General features: G+C 48.7%; 2 protein-coding genes across 13 annotated transcripts in view; both read left to right on the forward strand.

Annotated features, from left to right (window-relative positions):
• Positions 1 to 7433, forward strand: part of GGNBP2 (gametogenetin binding protein 2) — a 32220-nt gene extending 24787 nt beyond the window's left edge. For 4 of the 9 annotated variants that reach the window (XM_069542627.1, XM_069542628.1, XM_069542629.1 and 1 more), the window contains 7 exons: positions 99 to 273; positions 1685 to 1879; positions 3663 to 3810; positions 4144 to 4269; positions 4352 to 4500; positions 5469 to 5717; positions 6785 to 7433. In XM_069542627.1, coding sequence (XP_069398728.1) covers positions 99 to 273; positions 1685 to 1879; positions 3663 to 3810; positions 4144 to 4269; positions 4352 to 4500; positions 5469 to 5717; positions 6785 to 6988 — 1246 coding nt within the window. In that variant the 3' untranslated portion in view covers positions 6989 to 7433. The remainder of the gene's footprint in view (positions 1 to 98; positions 274 to 1684; positions 1880 to 3662; positions 3811 to 4143; positions 4270 to 4351; positions 4501 to 5468; positions 5718 to 6784) is intronic. The other 5 variants (XM_069542631.1, XM_069542632.1, XM_069542626.1 and 2 more) reach the window with 2 other exon arrangements.
• A 2051-nt stretch (positions 7434 to 9484) lies between these two features.
• On the forward strand, positions 9485 to 17876 carry DHRS11 (dehydrogenase/reductase 11). Of its 4 annotated transcripts, XM_069542653.1 has the most exons (7): positions 9485 to 9919; positions 12627 to 12836; positions 15172 to 15266; positions 16027 to 16156; positions 16765 to 16857; positions 17052 to 17117; positions 17241 to 17876. In XM_069542653.1, the coding sequence occupies exons 1-7, from the start codon at positions 9488 to 9490 to the stop codon at positions 17280 to 17282; spliced, it is 1068 nt and encodes a 355-aa protein (XP_069398754.1). In that variant the 5' UTR covers positions 9485 to 9487; the 3' UTR covers positions 17283 to 17876. The 4 variants fall into 4 exon arrangements, with proteins under 4 accessions (XP_069398754.1, XP_069398753.1, XP_069398756.1 ...); XM_069542652.1 differs by having other exon boundaries at positions 9496 to 9919; positions 17052 to 17876; XM_069542655.1 differs by lacking the exon at positions 16765 to 16857 and having other exon boundaries at positions 9496 to 9919.
• Positions 17877 to 18245: the final 369 nt, after the last annotated feature.

The raw sequence follows: 18245 nt of genomic DNA on the forward strand, positions 1-18245 counted from the left end.
TTATGTTTAAAACCTGAACCTGCAGGGAGGTGTCATCGATCTCTTAACTGTTTCAGCTTAAGAACTGTAGGAAACGTGTGATTTATTCTCCTTTATAGGAGAAGAGAAAGGCATGCTAAGACAATAGATATAGCTCAAGAAGAAGTTCTGACCTGCTTGGGAATTCATCTTTATGAAAGACTGCATCGAATCTGGCAAAAGCTGCGGGCAGAAGAGCAGACATGGCAGATGCTTTTCTATCTTGGTGTTGATGCTTTACGCAAGAGTTTCGAGGTAAGAACAGTGGACTGCTTCAGTGTCTGGGCTGCTTAGTTGGAAGGTGGAATCTGTTTTTTTAATTACTTATTTCTTGATTGTGCTGCGTCTCTTTGCTGCACGAGGGCTTTTTCAGTGCGGCCTTCTCACGTGATGGCGTCTCTGGTCACACAGCACAGGCTCTAGGTGCACGGGCTTCAGTAGTTGCAGGTTCAGTAGTTGGGTCTCCGGGTCTGCAGAGTGCGGGCGGGCTCAGTGGTTGTGGTGCATGGGCTTATCTGCCGCATGTGGAATCTTCCCAGACCAGGGATCAAACCCGTGTCCACTGCATTCGCAGGCAGATTCTTATCCACTGGACCACTGCGGAAGTTGTGAACTGTGGACTGAATCTTAATGTGAATCGCTGCCCTCACCTTGCCTTAGAGAGCTGTGAGCCACTGGTCATGGCTCTGGAGGGTTAGGAGAGGAGTTTGCTGGAGAGCTGGAATTTAGAACAAGTCTGTGGATTTTTCTTTGTTTTTTAAACCTATTGCACTGCCAGCCTTGATTTTTAGAGATTTTCAGAGTAGAGAACTGAAATTGACGATTATTTAATGAGAAGCTGCTATGAAACATAACTATTGACAAGTTAAAAGCAGCCCAAAAATAAGCATCAAAACTAGAAACATTTAATGAGTCCCAGTTTGCCTGCTTCTTTCCAATAATATGAAGTAACTGCTGTCTGAATGCCATGATGTGAGAGCTACTTTTTAGAAGCACACTGAAGGCTCTTTATAATGCTGGTATTGGGTTTTGTGTTGTGATTGAGTACTGTCTTTTTTCAGTTATGCTCTGTAGAATATAAATATTTAGCTAGTGAATATTCTGTTATATTCTAGGGCAGGGTCATAACTGTTTAACTGGTCACCTGTCCCTTTTGAGAATGGTATGAGAACTATAAACTCTTTTTCAAAAGCCCATCCTTGGACTTTAAACATTGTTCTGGGGAGTCTGAGGAGATGTATGTTCGTTCTTGCCGAAAAGATTTCTTATTCCTTTTCTCTTTGTATATTTGTGTCTTCAGAAACTAGATCATTTAATCAGGTTAAATAGTGTTCTCATTGTATGAAGAAATAGGATGAATATTTACTTTGCTGTGTTAAAATTCTGAAATTTAAAATTAGAATATTTCTGGATTCAAACTGGAGTATGTGTAAGTCTCCCTTTCCCATAGGAGTTAGTTGCACATTCATTTCCTGATATTTTAAGACTGTCATCATTTAAGGTATTAAAATTTAAAATTCTTTTTGGGGACTGCCAGTCAGAATTGCAGCATGCAATGCCAGTTTCTGTGTGTGTGATATCATTTAAAATTAACGAGTGAGAATTTCCTTGGAGAATAAAGAGAAGTTTGAGCCGGTACTCAGTCTCAGCTTTGTTTTTATAATAGATGACTGTGGAAAAAGTACAGGGTATTAGTCGATTGGAACAACTTTGTGAAGAATTTTCAGAAGAGGAACGAGTAAGAGAACTCAAGCAAGAAAAGAAGCGCCAGAAACGGAAGAATAGACGAAAAAACAAATGTGTATGTGATATCCCTACTCCCTTACAAACAGCAGATGGAAAGGAAGTAAGCCAAGAGAAGGTAGTACTCCTTAATATTGACTTGACAATATATGGCTTTTTTCCTAGATTTCAGCACTTTCACTGTGCTTTCTCAGAACATGGGTTCCTCTGGCTTGTACGTTGGCTTTTTTTCTTACTATAGTCTGTATAACAACCTCTTTAATGTCATTTGTTTTATAAAGACAATGTTCAATAATTAGTAGTATCTTACTGTCTGACCTTAGTATTCTGTTAGATCAAAGCCCAAATGTGAAAAGTTACCTCCATGCATGACCTAGAGCAGTTCTCAACTTCTGGTCTCAGGATCTCTTCTCATTCTTAAAAATTAGGGTGCCTAGTGAGCTTTTGTTTATGTGAATTATACTTATCAGCATTTATTGTATTAGAAATTAAAGTGGAGAAATTTAAAGTTATTTGTTCTTTTAAAAATAGTAAGCCTATTAAATGTTAACATGAATAACATATTTTGAAAAAGAACTGCTTTCTAGGAAAATTTGAGAAGGGTGGCTTTACTTTATATTTTTGCAAATCTCTTTAATATTTGGCTTAAAAGGGATCAGATAGATTCTCTTTATCTGTTTCTGCATTCAGTCTGTTTGCATATGTTGCTTGGTCAAAGCATGTGAATAAAGTCTGACTTCACTCATATATGGTAGGAAAAGAGGAGAGGAATAATTTAGTATAAGCCTTTTTAGATAGTTGTGGATATTCTTCTTTGGCATTATAACTTGACAGGTGGTAATTTCGTAAAGATTTTTTATAGTGTGGAACCTGACACCTTAAAGTGACCTTTCATACTTTTAAAATCCATCAGCAGTTTGAATAAATTTTATTCACGCATGATTCTGTAACATCATGCACTGGTCATTTGAAAACATAATGGTTCACTGAGGTAGGCACATCTCCTCAGATGTTGACATTTCATTACATAGTATCAGACAGTCATGTTAAAACCACTGTTCTTCCCATTAGAAAGGTCTTAAGCTTCAATCTCATTGTGCTTATATATATAAGTTTTCAAAATTCTAATTGCAGTTTGAAAGTTTAAATTTTATCAGTGACAACACATACTGTCCTTTTTTCTTTTAAGAGCTAGACTGACTTCATTTATTTTTGAGAAAATGTCTTTTAAATATTCAAGTCTGAATAACCATAGTTTGTCTCTTATCCTCTCTTTCAAGTGAAGCTGGTGTTCTAGCTAGTTTAGCTTGCAGCTCAAACTATTGCACAGGTGCTTCTTGAGACAGTCATACATTGGTATTCATCAAAAATGCTTTACGCCTTCTTCTCATTTCTCACAGGCTAATAAAAAGACCTCTACTTCATGAGTTGGTATTTAATAAAATTAATATTTTTAGTGCTGCATGCATCAAAGACATTTATAAGTGAAATATCCTTTTATCTCTGTTTATTTCTGATGAGAATGCTTGACAAGTGAAGAATACAGTGACTGTTGGTACACACTTTGGTTGCTTTTCCCACCACTGCTTTTATACCATCAGTGTAAGTGTCAAGACAATGAAGAAGGCAATCACATCTTGGGATGGAAACGGTTTTGACCTAGGGAGCCCCTAGAGCCAGCAGACCACACTTCTGAGGACAGTTGTCCTAGACTTTCCTGATACCATTAAGGTCTTGACTTGGTTCTAGTTGGTTCTCGGTTTTTAAATGAATTAATGATCTTCATGGGAATAGTTTTTTTTTCTTTAATTTTTATCTTTAGTTAGTTAATGTTGAGGAAATTAAAATATAGCCATATGGAGGTAAAGATTTTTACTATCTCTTCATATTGATCCTTAAAGGAAACAGACTTCATAGAAAACAGCTGCAAAGCCTGTGGCAGCACTGAAGATGGTAATAGTTGTGTAGAAGTAATTGTTACCAATGAAAATACATCCTGTACCTGTCCTACCAGTGGCAATCTTTTGGGGTCTCCTAAAATAAAGAAAGGTAAGTAAATAGTTTAAAAAATACTAACTCTTAAGTTTATTCTTTCTTTTAAAAGACAAGAGCTTTTAGAGAGTCTGTAACCTAAAGGTTAGGAAGTGCTTTATAGACCCAAGAATATCATATAATTTAGTCAAACACTTACAGTATTTGATTTGTTAAACAATAAGGAAGTAAAAAACCGTAAGTCTCCAGTCACATTTTCATTATTTAATGTACTATTTACTTTCAGTAAGCCATCGGTTTTGAAATTTTTAAGTAGTCCCCATTTGGGTTATCCTTTGTCTCAATATATTTATTGGCATGTTAATAGTAACTCACTTGATTTGTCCTCAGGCTTATCGCCACACTGTAATGGTAGTGATTGTGGATATTCATCTAGCATGGAAGGGAGTGAAACAGGCTCTCGGGAGGGTTCAGACGTCGCCTGCACTGAAGGCATTTGTAATCATGACGAACACGGTAGGTTCAGATTACACTTCCCAATTATTTCTGCTACATGGTTGAGTTAAGCACATAAATAAGAAATTACTGATTCCTGCAGGTGATGACTCCTGTGTTCATCACTGTGAAGACAAAGAGGATGATGGTGATAGTTGTGTTGAATGTTGGGCAAATTCAGAAGAGAACACCACCAAAGGAAAAAATAAAAAGAAGAAAAAGAAAAGCAAGATGTTGAAATGTGATGAACATGTAAGTGTCATAAAGTGTCATTCTTAAACCTTTGCTCCTTTCCTTGGAGTCGCTTAGTCGATACACACCTTAGTCACTAGGCTTTTTTTTTTTTTTTTAGAATGAATACCTATGCAGTTCTGTTGGTTCCTCATCCTGTGATTTTTTTAGGCATGTGTGTCTGATGTGTGGGTGTTTGTCCAACAGTCCATGTGCGACATAAATCCAGTTCATTTTTTCGCAATAGTTTTTAATCTGTTAGCTCTGTGATCTTGAGCGGTTTGCTTGATCTGTTTTCCCTGCTGTACAATGGAGATAATAGTCCCTGTCAGATCAGATTCTGTGAAGATGAAATGAGAGTATATTGATGGGTTACATAGTGTTTGTGTATGCATGCTCAGTTGTGTCTGACTTTTTGTGACCCCCTGGACTGTAGCCCCCCAGGCTCGTCTGTTAATGGAATTTCCCAAGCAAGAGTACTGGAGTGGGTTGCCATTTTCTACTCCAGGGGATCGTCCCGACTGAAGGATCGAACCCTTATCTCTTGTGTTTCTTGTGGTGGCAGGCAGATTCTTTACTGCTGAGCCACCTGGGAAGCATAGTGTTTGCTGTGCAGTAAATGCCTAGTAACTGCCCGCTGTTGCTGCTGTTCTGTATTCCTGGTGAAATCTTAACATACTCTCGGGGCATGCATTTTTTTCTGTAAAAAATAGTCATTGCTATTATGCTCTGCCTTTTGGGGCTTCCTTGGCTCAGTGGTAAAGAACCTGCCTGCCAGGCAGGAGACTTGGGTTCGATCCCTGGATTAGGAAGATTCCCCTGGAGAAGGAAATGGCAGCCCACTCCAGTATTCTTGTTTAGGAAATCCCATGGACAGAGGAGCCTGGCGGGCTGCAGTTCATGGGGTCGCAAAAAGTCCGACATGACTTCACAACTAAACAACCACCACCTGCCTTTTTACCTGAGAGATACTTTTGCTGTGGTTTCAGATCCAAAAGCTAGGAAGCTGTATCACAGATCCAGGTAATCGAGAGACCTCAGGAAATACCGTGCACACAGTGTTTCACCGTGACAAGACCAAAGATGCACATCCTGAAAGCTGCTGCAGCTCTGAAAAGGGTGGGCAGCCACTGCCTTGGTTTGAGCATAGGAAAAATGTACCACAGTTTGCAGAACCTACAGAAACATCGTTTGGTCCTGATTCTGGAAAAGGTGCCAAGAGCTTAGTTGAACTCCTTGTAAGTAAGCCATGGTATTTTTTTGTGGATAACTGATTGCTCATGGGACAGATGTGGGAGGAGACAGTATTTGAGGGTTTAACATTGGGAATGGGAGGTGGCTTTTAAGCAGTATTTTATTATTTTTTGGTGACTTCATTCCTGCTCTTCCACTGTGTAACTGTTCTGGAGCACATTTCCTTGTCCTCCTTTGTCTCAAAGGAAGAAGAGCCTAGTTGGGAGAGGCACAGAGAGTTAGCATCAAGTCTAAGAGTCCGACTCCTTGGTGGGGGTTATTATAAGCAAGCTGCCTTTCTGAGTGCTTATTAATGGTAGCCAACCTTCCAGACCAGGAAAGTATATAGAATCTGAACTCGAGTGCATTTTCCGGGTTACTTCTTCATGTAACCTTCATGTCATGTAGGCATAACCGAACTTCGGACATCTTTTATAATTGATTTGCAGTCTTTATACCTGATTTGCAGTCTTTATACCTGATGAATTATACCTGATTCCAAGCAACCTGGGGCATAGTTCATGTGGAATTTGGAGGAGGGGCAAGGAAAGAAAAGAGTGGCATCTTTTCTGTAGTCATTACAGGATTCCAAGGGAAACAAATACTTTAGAATACTAGCTTTTTTCTTTTTTATATAGTTGTAAAGTTTATTGGTGATACTGTATATTTCACAAGTTTTAAAAAGGTTATATTTTACCTAACTTGTGGAGATAACTGTTTCAACATAGAACCAGCCAGAGAAAAGTCAGATTATTTAAAATTTGGTAGCTGTTTATAACCATCTCTAATTAATCACTTTTTAAGGCTAAGGTGTGTTAGTAGACTGCTTATAGGCTTCTGGGACAAATTATAGATCGAGTTTTAAATCAAGTTGAGTTGCATTTTATTCTTACTTAGTACTTTCCAGGGCAGAATGACATTTTGTCATCCTGTAAACATTCTATTTAAAGGCTTTATGTGACTGAATTGAAACTAAAAACTAGCCTGCTTTAATTTTTAGCTGTCTTCTATTAGCATAGCATTTTGCATTCTTCATTTAAGTCATAGTCTTAACTACTGCTCTAATTTGCAGGATGAGTCTGAATGTACTTCAGATGAGGAAATCTTTATCTCACAAGATGAAATACAGTCATTTATGGCTAATAACCAGTCTTTCTACAGCAATAGAGAACAATACCGACAGCATCTGAAGGAGAAATTTAATAAATACTGCCGCTTAAATGATCACAAGAGGCCCATTTGTAGTGGCTGGTTGACAACGGCTGGAGCAAATTAAATAAATAAAATAGCTCTGTCTTTCAATGAAACACTCAAGATGACTACTGCGCCTTCTCTTTCAAAAAAACTCTTTAATTTTAGTGACTTATGGCAAAATTTTATCTTAAATCAATGTGATTCTTTCTTGTTTTGGGAGACGGTGGAGGTAACCTCATTAGTTTGTTCTTTCTTCAGGCTTGTGTCTTTAGTTGTGTGGCTGCGCAGGCCTGCCATATGATTTAAGCCATCTCTTTTCATTAAATGTTTCTCTTCCTGTGAGACTTACTAAAAAGCAACTTAGTGGCAAAAGTAATGTTGTACTTATACTTCTGTACAGAAATGACAATGAGCTGAATATATGGTTTTACAAAGTAGACATCCACTTGCAAAATGTTTGGATGTAATGTTAAAGCGCAATGTGCAAAATTTAAAATAAAGAATATTTATTAATACGCATAGTAAAATTTGGTGTACATGTTTCTACTTAATGTGTGGCAGTATTTTAATTAGCCACCTGTGGTCTTGGTACTTGACCAGTGATGATACTAGAGAGGATGAAGAGCAAATGAGGAGAGAGATACAGGCTGTTGAAGACAAAAATTCTTCCCTTCATCAGAGTTGACAGCTGAGAAGAGCAGGTTCCAGTCTTTTGTTCTGAAAGAATAAATCTGCGATACCTTTAAATACTGACTAGCATATTACTTCCTTGTGAGATTTTTTAACTGCTGTTATTTCTAATGCTCTCTGATAACATAACACAAAGCACCTTAAATTCAGAGGTTCAGATTGAACTAGAAGAGTGAAAGCAGAACTTGGCAGAATTTCAGCCAGGGGTTGCCTGGTCAGTAGTTACTCAGTGCCTAGAGAGCTGGGAGCAGAAGGCTACGCTGAGAGCTGACCGCACTGCGGTCTGTGTGAGTGCCTGTTCCTTATCTGGTTTCCAACAATAAAGTCACTCTGGCTTTACAGTTTACTGTTTTCACAAGCTGTCTGTGAGTACTGAAGGTGAGATTCCCCTAGGAGTAGCATTTGGCTGTCATTTAAAAGGTTGAGTCAATAGTTCAGTAAAATCATGTGCTTAGAGCTTTGTGTTTACATGTTGATAATACTCGGTGGGCAGCAGACAAATGGTGGGACGGTCAGTACCTCTCTGCAGTGGGGATGGAGTGAACCTTCTGGATTTTCTACCACTTACTCAGATTTCTAATCAGATTTCAAGTGGGAACAGCAGAAGCTTAGTGACATTTTAACTTTTGTATTTGGTATTCTTTTGAGCTACCCGCTGAGTTGTCTTTTCAAATCATAGTGTTGTACAAGGACTAGGGCAGAGATAAAATGAGTAATTCCTTTCTGATCCTTGTTTGCCTTCATCCTGGAATCCATAAAAAACGACTAAGGGTTCTCCCAACAGCCTTTGGCTCTGAGCCCAATCCTCTTTCCACCACCTGTTGCAGTCAAGTTTTCTCTTGAGACTCCTAAATTAAGCAAGGGTTGGTTTTGTTTTCATCTTTGCCCTTGGGGCCAAACACAGGAGGGCTTGCTGATTGAATACCCCAGCCACATTCACGGCTTATTCCATTGGTTGCAGTGGTGGGATTCCAGCAGAGATGGTTTCTCTTTGAAAGGATGGCTATATAAAGAATGCAGAAGTGAGGCAGTATTCAGTGTTTTGATGGAATATCCTTAGTGGTCAGCAAAGTGACTTCTACTTTGAACAGAACCAACAACCTAAGAAGAGACAAGGTGAAGAGACACAGTGAAGGCAATTTCAGAACACATCCCCTGGCCTAATACTGGACTGCTTGCCATCCAAGCCAGGCTCCTCATCTGTCTCGGTATATCCTATAAAATGACTGTTAATAGGTTCTATCTCATAGGGCTCTTGTGCACATTAATATATTTGAGGTGCTTAAAATATATTTTACTGCGCCTGTCACAGTAAGCGCTCAATAAATGTTAGCTATTGCTTTTATCTTTCGCGTACACCATGATGTATTTGCTCCAGTGGGAGCAGGGGCGCTTAGCGAAGTTGTAGACTGTAGGTTATTAGGGATACAATCCCCTCCACCCCAATACACGTGTACTTGGAAGTGTTTGCATTTTTAACCATGAGTTCTCCTCGGTTAGAAAGGCCGAGCGATCAGGCGGGGTTGAAAGATCACCCCGTCCCAAGGTCACCCAGCGTCGACCGCTGAGACGCTCAACCTTCTCTTAAGCTGAACCGCTCCCATCAGCCACCGGCTGGTTGAGGAAGGCGTCATCTTAAGTGCCCTGTAGCTTCTCTTCCTGGCTTTTGGGTCAGGATAGGGAAGGCGGACAGAGCAAGAGGCGAGTACGCGCGTCCCCAGGCCTGGTGCAAGCCCGCGCCGAGCCTCGTTCTCTTCCAAGGATAAGGGCTCAGAGGGAAAACTACAAACTACCGGGACCCTCCCGCCCAGTCCCGCGAGAAGCGGTTTCCTCCGGGCGGGGACCGGGCGGGGGCCGGAAGAGGCGGGGCCGAGGATCCGGCGAGAGCCGGATGGGGCGGGGCGGTGCCCTCGCGGCAGGGGCGGGGCGGGGCGGGGCCGCCGGCCCGCATCGTCCGCCAGCCGGGATGTGGCCGATCGCCGAGGAGCGGAGGGTGGAGCAGGGGGCGGAGGCCGGCCAGAGTGGAGGCAGGTCCTGGCGTACCTCTGACGCGGGCAGGTCGACGGCGGGCGCCGCGGGGGTGACAAGAGAGCGGCCGGGCCCCTACGACCTAGGGCGGAGCCCGGCGGTCCAAGTGCTCTGCTCCCAGAGCGAGGTGCGCGGGCGGCTCGGGACCCTGGCCAGAGCCGGCATGGAGCGGTGGCGTGACCGGCTGGCACTGGTGACGGGAGCCTCGGGAGGCATCGGCGCGGCCGTGGCCCGGGCCCTGGTCCAGCAGGGTCTGAAGGTGGTGGGTTGTGCCCGCACCGTGGGCAACATCGAGGTAAGGCCCTGCGGGGGAGCGAGTGGCTCCGGGTGGCGTCGTTTCCGCCGGGCTTGGGTCCAGGTGGGGGATGGGGAGCGGTCGGAGCCAAGGTGTCACGCCGCCCTCTTGCCCCAGAGCCGCTTGCAGCGGGCTCAGGGACAAGAGAGGTGGATGCCTAGTTGGTGGAGGAGGCTTTTGGACCCCTCAGGGCAGGACTGTATCTTTGCTTTTTAAAGTCTTATCCGTTAGGGGGCTTTTTTCCTGACAGCCTCTGTTCTAGTATACCAAGTCTCTGACTCCCTGGCATCTTTTCTCCTGCTTACCTACCTGCCTGCTCAGGTTGGCTGAGAAAAGGAGAAGCCAGGGAGAAGGGAAGAAAGCTTTCTGGCCTCAGTGGCTAAGCTAGCTACTGGGTTGCTTCCTCTGATTCCCAGACCTAGTCCACAAAGCCAAACAAAGCGAGCAGGAGCTAGAGGACTTGATCCTGCTCAGTTTTCACCCAGGACTGAGAGTGGGGTTGGAGTGGGAGTGGAGCTTTTCTGAAGAGGCTCAGCTCCACTTCTCCTGAAGATGAGGGTTAACCCCTCCTCGATGGGCATAAGGGACAAATGGGATGTATATATAAAGTAGACCTTTTTTCAGTTGCATTGTCACAGGTGGGACTGAGCAGGTAAACCAGGGCATTGAACCTGTGCGCTCTGGGGAACAAAGCAATGTGGAACTGAACTCCCTGGTTTTTCTCTTAATGGGGGTTGGGAGCCCCAAGGGTTGTGAGCAATAAGAGCTTAGAGAAAAAGGAAATGAAGTTGGCTGTGTTGGAGCAGGGAGGAAGAAGGGAGAGCAGTTTCCATCATAGGAGCACTTTGGATTTACCCCAGGCAGGAGCCCCCCTCGGGGTTTGGGCTGGTGCTGAGCTTGACCTCCACCCTTGCTCAAAGTCCTCGGGGCAGGGAGAGGGCGAGGAGGCCTTGGGTGGGGCTGACCTGGAAGGTGTGCTGAAGGGAGGCCTGTCCCCTCCCCTGCTGCCGACCAAAGGTACGCTTTATAGCCTCCTAGAAGGTTCCAAGGTCACCTGGCTATACCCTTGCCCCACACTGCCCCTCCCTTTCTCCTGTTCTGAGGTGCTCAGGGCCTGCCTCCACTCAGGAGCCTAGAGGATCAGACCAGGGATTAGGCCACTTGATTCTCTGATTCTAAAGCCACTCTTGCCTTCTGTTCCTACTCCCACCCCCACTGCAAACCAGCCAGGAGAAGGGTCCCTGAACCCTGAGGAGAGCCCCCGCCTGATCACTTGCCCCCCAGGAGGACTCCTTTAATGAGGGGGGATGGCTCAGCTGTGAGGGGACTGACATGATTTCAGGTCCTTTTTGAGGATAGATGCGGACAGGTAGGGCAACGAGAAGACAGTGACAGAGAGACATGTATTATCAGTCCCTCCATTTAGGGCTTTGAGTCTGGAGGAGGAATGGAGAAGTTTCGTGCCAGGAGAGGGCAGAATTCCAGGGTGCTTTGCCCACCATCTGATTTTCTTGATTGGTTGATGGATTCATTCACTGACACTCAAACAAAATTTGAGTTCCAACCTCCTACAATGAGAAGCCCTGTTTCCCGAGGGGGTCGTTGAGCAGGTGAAATGTTGAGTAGGTGAAATTGGGTGAAGGGGGACTTCTGAGTCCCAGAAGACTGTACTGCTTAAACTCATGGAAAGTTAACGCAGAAAAGAATTTCCTAGATCACCTGACCGAGCCCTTTATTCCTGACTTCGTTTGGGGGTAGGACGGTGTTCCAGGGCAGGAGACCCAGCTGGCCCTCCTCTAGAGCTCCCTGCCCTGGTACCCAGGGCCCACCCACACATGTCCATAGACACCTTGAGGAAGCTCAGGTGCCCGGTCACTGGCCTCCAAAGCAACCACACAGCCGGTTTTCTTCATGCTTCTGAATGGCCGCTTACCTCATCTATCTCCCAGTGGCCTTTCTCTCTCAGGGATCCTTAGTGTCTCTAGGGCCCTGGCAGTGCCCAGCAGGTGCCCAGTGTCACCTACTACCTGGCTTGGCTCACAGTCTCCAGAGAAACTGGGGTGGAGGGTGGTGCCCCGTGGGTCAGAGAGAAAGACTTCCCTGACCTCCTGACGATTTTTATAGGTGGGGCGAAGGGAGACTGGCTGTTGAGCTCAAATGAAAAGTGAAAAGTCTGTGTGAGGGTTCTGAGCCAGCTGGCTGCAGCTTGTGGAGGGACAGCGATCATGTAGATATAAGCCTTTCTGAGAGGGGTTGGTAGAGTGATGGGAGAGAAGCAAATCGAGGTCCTGGTGACTCTGGGCGCTGGTGGAAGAAGCATGGGGTGGAGTATGGCTATGAGTGGAGGTGTGTTCCTATTGGGAAAGAGTCAGAAAAGAGACATCTCTTCATTCCCGGGATCCCTAGGCCCCTTCTCTGACCACTCCCCACCTCACCCCAGAGCCCCAGAAACTTCTCCCTTCTTGAACGGAAGACTCGAGTTTATTTGGGAGGTTCCTCCGCTGATGATCTCAGCCTCTCTGACCCTCGCTCAGGGACTGCTCTCACCCCTGGACTTTGACCTGAGAGGTCAGGCTGTGGGGATGGCCACCAGAGGAGAGAGCTCTGTGAGCGGTGACAGCAGCGGGAGGTGGGGTTTGAGGGCGTGGGATGGGTTGTGTGTGGAGTGAGCAGCTCATCCCAGTTAGACCCCTGTTGGGTTTCATAGGAGCTGGCTGCAGAATGTAAGAGTGCAGGCTACCCCGGGACTTTGATCCCCTACAGATGCGACCTGTCGAACGAGGAGGACATCCTCTCCATGTTCTCAGCGGTCCGCTCTCAGCACAGTGGTGTGGACATCTGCATCAACAACGCTGGCCTGGCCCGGCCTGACACCCTGCTCTCAGGCAGCACCAGAGGCTGGAAGGAAATGTTCAATGTAAGGCCTGGGGGTGGGGTCTGTGGGTGGGGAGAAGAGGGTCGCAGCAGCTGGGAGGAACGCAGAAAGAAACCATAGACATCTATAGCTAGGAGGAAAGCAGGAAGGTAGACATCTATGGCCAGGAGGAAAGCAGGAAGATAGACATCTACAGAGCGGAGGCTTCAGGTTTCTGCCTGGGGCCCTTTGAGTCTCACCTGCTCCCCAGAGGGAGAGGGAGTGGAGGAATGGCCAAATCTTTCCCATTCTTCTTTCCTTTGAGCCCGTGGGGGCAGTGCTTAAAAGCTGTTGGAAGGGAGATTGATAGGAAAGAAAACTGCCTTCAGTCAGATGTCCCCAGGTGTCAGCTTTGTGCTTGGGGACATGGTCTGATGGGAAGAAAAGGAACCCAGAGGCAGGAGATGAAGATGATGGTCTCATTCAGCCCCTCCAGTAACCATGTGGCTTCAGGCAGGTTGTCACCCTCTCTGAGCTGCAGTCTTGTCACATGTTAATTGGGATGAACTGCACCTAGACCATCAATGTCTGGGATCATAAATTCCAGTGTCCCCTGAGGCCAGGTAGGAACTCAGAGAGTGGGGCGGGTCACACAGGGAAGCACTTGGCCATGGAGGCACCCCCCCTCGCTGCGGTCTAGGCAAACACAGCCTGGTGTGGCCAGATCGTGTGACTTCTCGGCCATCAATTTCCATGGAGACCTCCCATTCACCCCATTCACCAAAACCTCAGCTCCAGGAATGCAAGGACTTTTGTCTATTTTATTTTTAGAATGTTTTAAAACCACGTGTAGACCAAGCACAGCCTTCAGGGCATGAGTTTTCAACCTCTAGACTGTAATATGGGGCAGTACCTTCAGGGTATGAAACTAATTCTGAGAAGTGAAAAGCAGTGTGTAAAAAAAAAAAAAGTGGAAAGCGGTGTGTAAATGGAATTTTTCTATCCACCCCCCCCCCCGCCCCGCCCCAGACTTTTCATATGTGCTTACAATAGCACCTGACAGGTGCTTGGGCCCAGAAATGAGCAACAAACATTGAAACGTTAAACAGGGATATGCAGCCCTGCCCTTGCCCTTAGAGAACCTTCTGGGAGATCCAAGTTGTGGACTTCACCTGCAGTCAGGGCGTCTCTAAACCTAGACCTCAGCTTGCCCGACTGTAAAGCGAGGCACGGATATGAAATCCCTAAGACCCCATTCAGCTCGAACATTATGTCTTTCTCTTAGGATTGTCTTACGAGACATCTCCCAAGAGAACCACATCCGTGATCACAGAGGGAACCCTTGACCCCCAGATCTAGGAGATTCGCTCCCCTGGCCCGAGGGGATCTGTTTCTCCTAGTTTCTCTGCCTCCATCCCTCCGTCCCCAGGAGCTGAGTTCTCTGCCCCACAAACCCATGTTGTTAAGAGGACCAAAAGCAGGGCTGGAAACTGCCTGTGTCCTGCCGTGAACGCGGGGCCAGGTTTATAGCGGGAGTGTTCTGTCCCGATGCCTGGCGCTGACACCTGATAAAGAGAAACGTCTGACCTCCCAGCTGGTCTTCCTGGGAGGAGAGAGTGAAGGCCCGCTGAAAGTTTTATCTCTGCTTGCCCTCCTGGGCGAGCCTAAGTGGTGGGGCTGGATGGGTGCTTTTAGCAGAGACCCTTCCGTCAGGCCTCTGTTCCCTGCAGGCTGGGGTCTGGGGGTCACCTCTGCCAGAGGAGCGGAGTGGGTGGGGTGCAGGAAGCCCCATGCCCTTGGGAAGCCCCTTGCCACACAGTGACACGTGACCGCACCCCCTGTGCCCAGTCCTGTAAACGGGATGGAGGTTGGAGGATGGCCTGGAAGGACGAAGGGCCAGCCTTCTCCCATCCACTCTAGTCTCGAGGGAGGGGCCAGAAAGGCAGAGAGCAGCAGGGTGAAAGGCTGAGGTTGGTCCCGAGGAGAGAGATTTTCAAAGGAAGGAAGGATTTTAGGCTGTTTTGGAGAGACGAGAGCCAGTGACCGTCCCAGAGAAGAGTAGGGCATTTGGGGAAGAAAAGGGGGTGAATTCCCTGAGGCAGAGGAGACAGCCAAGATGGGGAGCGCTCCTGGGTCCTGGGTGCATTCGGGGAGGGGTGGTGTCTCTCCCCGAATGCACAGGAACGTGAGGGCATCACCTAGGGAGGGGAGCTGTCAGCTGGGGCTGGTGGCTGGATGGCAGCGGCACGTAAGGCCCGCGATGCTGACCTGTCCTTCGTCTAGGGTAGGACCCTGCCCTGTTTGGGATGCCCCCCACCCCAGAGTGCTCTGGGGCTCCATCACCTGCTCATACGGGCCCAAAGATGCAGACACGCGTTGCCCCCGCCCCGGCCTGCAGGTGAACGTGCTGGCCCTCAGCATCTGCACGCGGGAAGCCTACCAGTCCATGCGGGAGCGGAAGGTGGATGACGGACACATCATCAACATCAACAGGTGCAGCGGGCGGCGCGGGCTGGGGTCAGGTTGCCCCCACCCTCCCAGCGGAGTGACCTGCCGCGGCTCCTTTGACCTCTTTGGACCTCAGTGTTCCCCGGTGGTAGAGCAGGGCTTTCACACCCAGTTAACACCCAGATGGCACGACTGGGGGGCGGGAAAGAATGTTGTTGTGGTTGTTTAGTTGCTTAGTCCTGTCTGACTCTTTGTGACCCCGTGGACTGTGGCCCGCCAGGCTCCTCGGTCCATGGGATTCTCCAGGCAAGAAAACTGGAGTGGGCTGCCATGCCCCCCTCCAGCGGGGGGAAGAGTACATGCCAAACGCCAGCCCCTCGTTGGCTGGAAGGGGTGGCTCGGCCCCTTGGTGGCCGAGGCCTGGGGGCCCTCCCGGGACTGGGGTTCTCCATCCCTCAGGCCGCAGCAGGAACCTCACCCAGTGGCACAGAGGCTGCAGTCTCTGTCATGGGGGCGCCCGCGGAGACACGGCTTCCGTGCCGTAGACTCTCAGGAGAAGCCTCTCAGTGAACCACACGGGTGAAAGGGAGAGAGCTTTGACAGCCTGCGTGGACTGGAGAGGGAATCCTGGGGTCCACAGAGGGAGGCCTTGGAGGAAGAGGGGGCCGGAGGAGCTGTCAGTGTGGATAAGCCAGATGAGTGGCGGGGGGACAGTCCCTGATGTTCAGGAGGCACCTGGGGGTGCAGCTGGTCCGGCAGGCAGCCCGGCGTCACTCTCTCCTTCCCCTTCCCTCCCTCCGCCCAGCATGAGTGGCCACCGAGTGCCACCCCCAGCCGAGACCCATTTCTACAGCGCTACCAAGTACGCTGTCACCGCGCTGACGGAGGGGCTGAGGCAAGAGCTCCGGGAGGCCCAGAGCCACATCCGAGCCACGGTGAGGGGCGACCTGACCCCGGCCCCTTCCCACCGCACACACTCGCGGCCCCAGAGCCTGGCGTCCGCCCCGGGGACGGACCTCCCGGGCTCTGCTGCTGCCTGCGTGGCCCTGCTCAGTCCTCAAGTCCCCGCGTGTCTCTGCCTTTAAGGCGGGAGAGGGGCTGACTTGAACCTAGAGGAGGGGGCGGGGGCGGAGGGGTGAGGCTGAGGGAGCACAGGGGGCCTTGGGAGGCCATGGCCGGAAAGCAGGACTGGGGCTCTCCTCGGGAAGGCTGCCCAAGCTTGGGTGGCTTGCTCAGCCTCTCCATGCCTCAGTCTTTCCAGCTGTAAAATGGAGATGAAAACACCTAGCAGGTTATGAGGGTTTAAGGGAAGCCACTTTGTAAAACTGACCTGGCTTTTAGTAATGGCCCGGTAGCTGGTAGGAATCATTCTGATAACCCCCCCGTGGCAGCTTTGGAGGGCGGAGGTGGCTGCTGGAACTTGGGTGGCCGTCCCTGTGAGGCTGGGGCCCTGTGGCCTCCGTCCTTTCCCTTCCAGCCCCCGCCCCAGGCCTGACCTCAGGCCAGGGCTCAGCTCCTGAGCAGGCTCTCTCTGTTGGCCCAGTGCATTTCTCCAGGAGTGGTGGAGACACAGTTTGCCTTCAAACTTCACGACAAGGACCCTGAGAAGGCAGCTGCCACCTATGAACACATGAAGGTGGGGCCCAGTGAAGCCACCCACTCCCTAAATGAAGGCGAGGGAGCCCTGGCCTTCAGACCTCGCCCTTCTAGCCAGCCTGTCGCCTCTCCTGGGTTGGGGGAACATGGATGCAGGAGAGGACCTCCCTGGTGGGGGGGAGGACCTTGGATCATTCTGTCTTCGCCTCACCCCTTTCCCCCCCGTGCTCCCAGTGTCTCAAACCTGAGGATGTGGCCGAGGCTGTCATCTATGTTCTCAGCACGCCCCCACATGTCCAGGTGAGTCTGGCCTTGGCTGTCTGTCCCCTGGAGGATCCCAGCCAGCCCAGAGGCGGAGAGTGGGGAGGCCTTAAAAGGGTGGGGAGAGCGTCCCGGCTTCCTCAAGCCTTGTGCCTTCTGCAGATTGGAGACATCCAGATGAGGCCCACGGAGCAGGTGACCTAGTGCCCTGTGGGGAGCTCCTTCTTCCCGCACCCCCCTCACAGCTGGGCACCTGCCCCTGGACTGGGGGTGTTGATTTCTGAACCCCTGGATTCCACTTCCTTTCCCCACCCCCACCAGGGGCTAGAAAACTTGAGGTTTTTATATGTCAAATTGTTTCCACCATGAGTGGGTGAGGGGAGAGGAGGTGGTGTCCCCTGATTGTTTTACCTGCTCCTGCTTTCTCGGTCCCCTTCTTGGGCTCCCTGGCCTTTGTCTGCTGCCCTTGTCTTCTCCCCTTCGGCCTGGGGAAGGGACTGTGGCCAAAAGTGGGGCTTTCCCCTATCCCTATCCCCACCGTCCCTTGAGGATGAGGCCGCGGAGGGAAGCCCTCACCTTCTGTCTGAACGCTTACTGGGGCTCCAGGGGTCCTTCTCTCCCTCCCCCACCGCCCGTCTTTGCCCCGCCTCAGTTCTCCACTGTGGCTTCCCCACCCCTCATGGGGTCCTCCCTCCACTCTCGACTATGGCAGCAGAACGCCAGGTCCTGCCTCCCAAGTGGGTTTCACTGTGATCATTAAAAAAAGAAACATTGCATTAAAAAATCTTGGCTGCAAAAGTGTCCTTCAGTTCTTACCCCTTCCTGTGATGAGGAATGGTTGTCTCAGTTTCTTACAGGAGAGCGGGAAGGTGGGTGGATTGGGGGCATCCTTCCTGGAGTGTGAATTACCTTTCGGTTGGGTCTGGAAAATGGGTAGGAATTTCCGGCCAGAAAAAGAGGACCGCAGGGCGCGCCAGGCAGGGAAGCCCCAAAGAGCACGCAGGGCTGGAATAGCACAGAACTTAGTGCAGGAATAGCACAGAACTTAGTGCAGGAGTGAGGCTGAAAAGGTAGCTCCTGCCTGGATCTCGGTGGGGGGCGGGGTCTGGGTCCTGAGCAAGGAGTCTGACCCTTAACCTGTGCGGCCAAGGGCATCAGCTGGCTTGT

This window comes from Ovis canadensis, chromosome 11, assembly GCF_042477335.2.
Source record: "Ovis canadensis isolate MfBH-ARS-UI-01 breed Bighorn chromosome 11, ARS-UI_OviCan_v2, whole genome shotgun sequence".
Classification (NCBI taxonomy): Eukaryota; Metazoa; Chordata; class Mammalia; order Artiodactyla; family Bovidae; genus Ovis; species Ovis canadensis.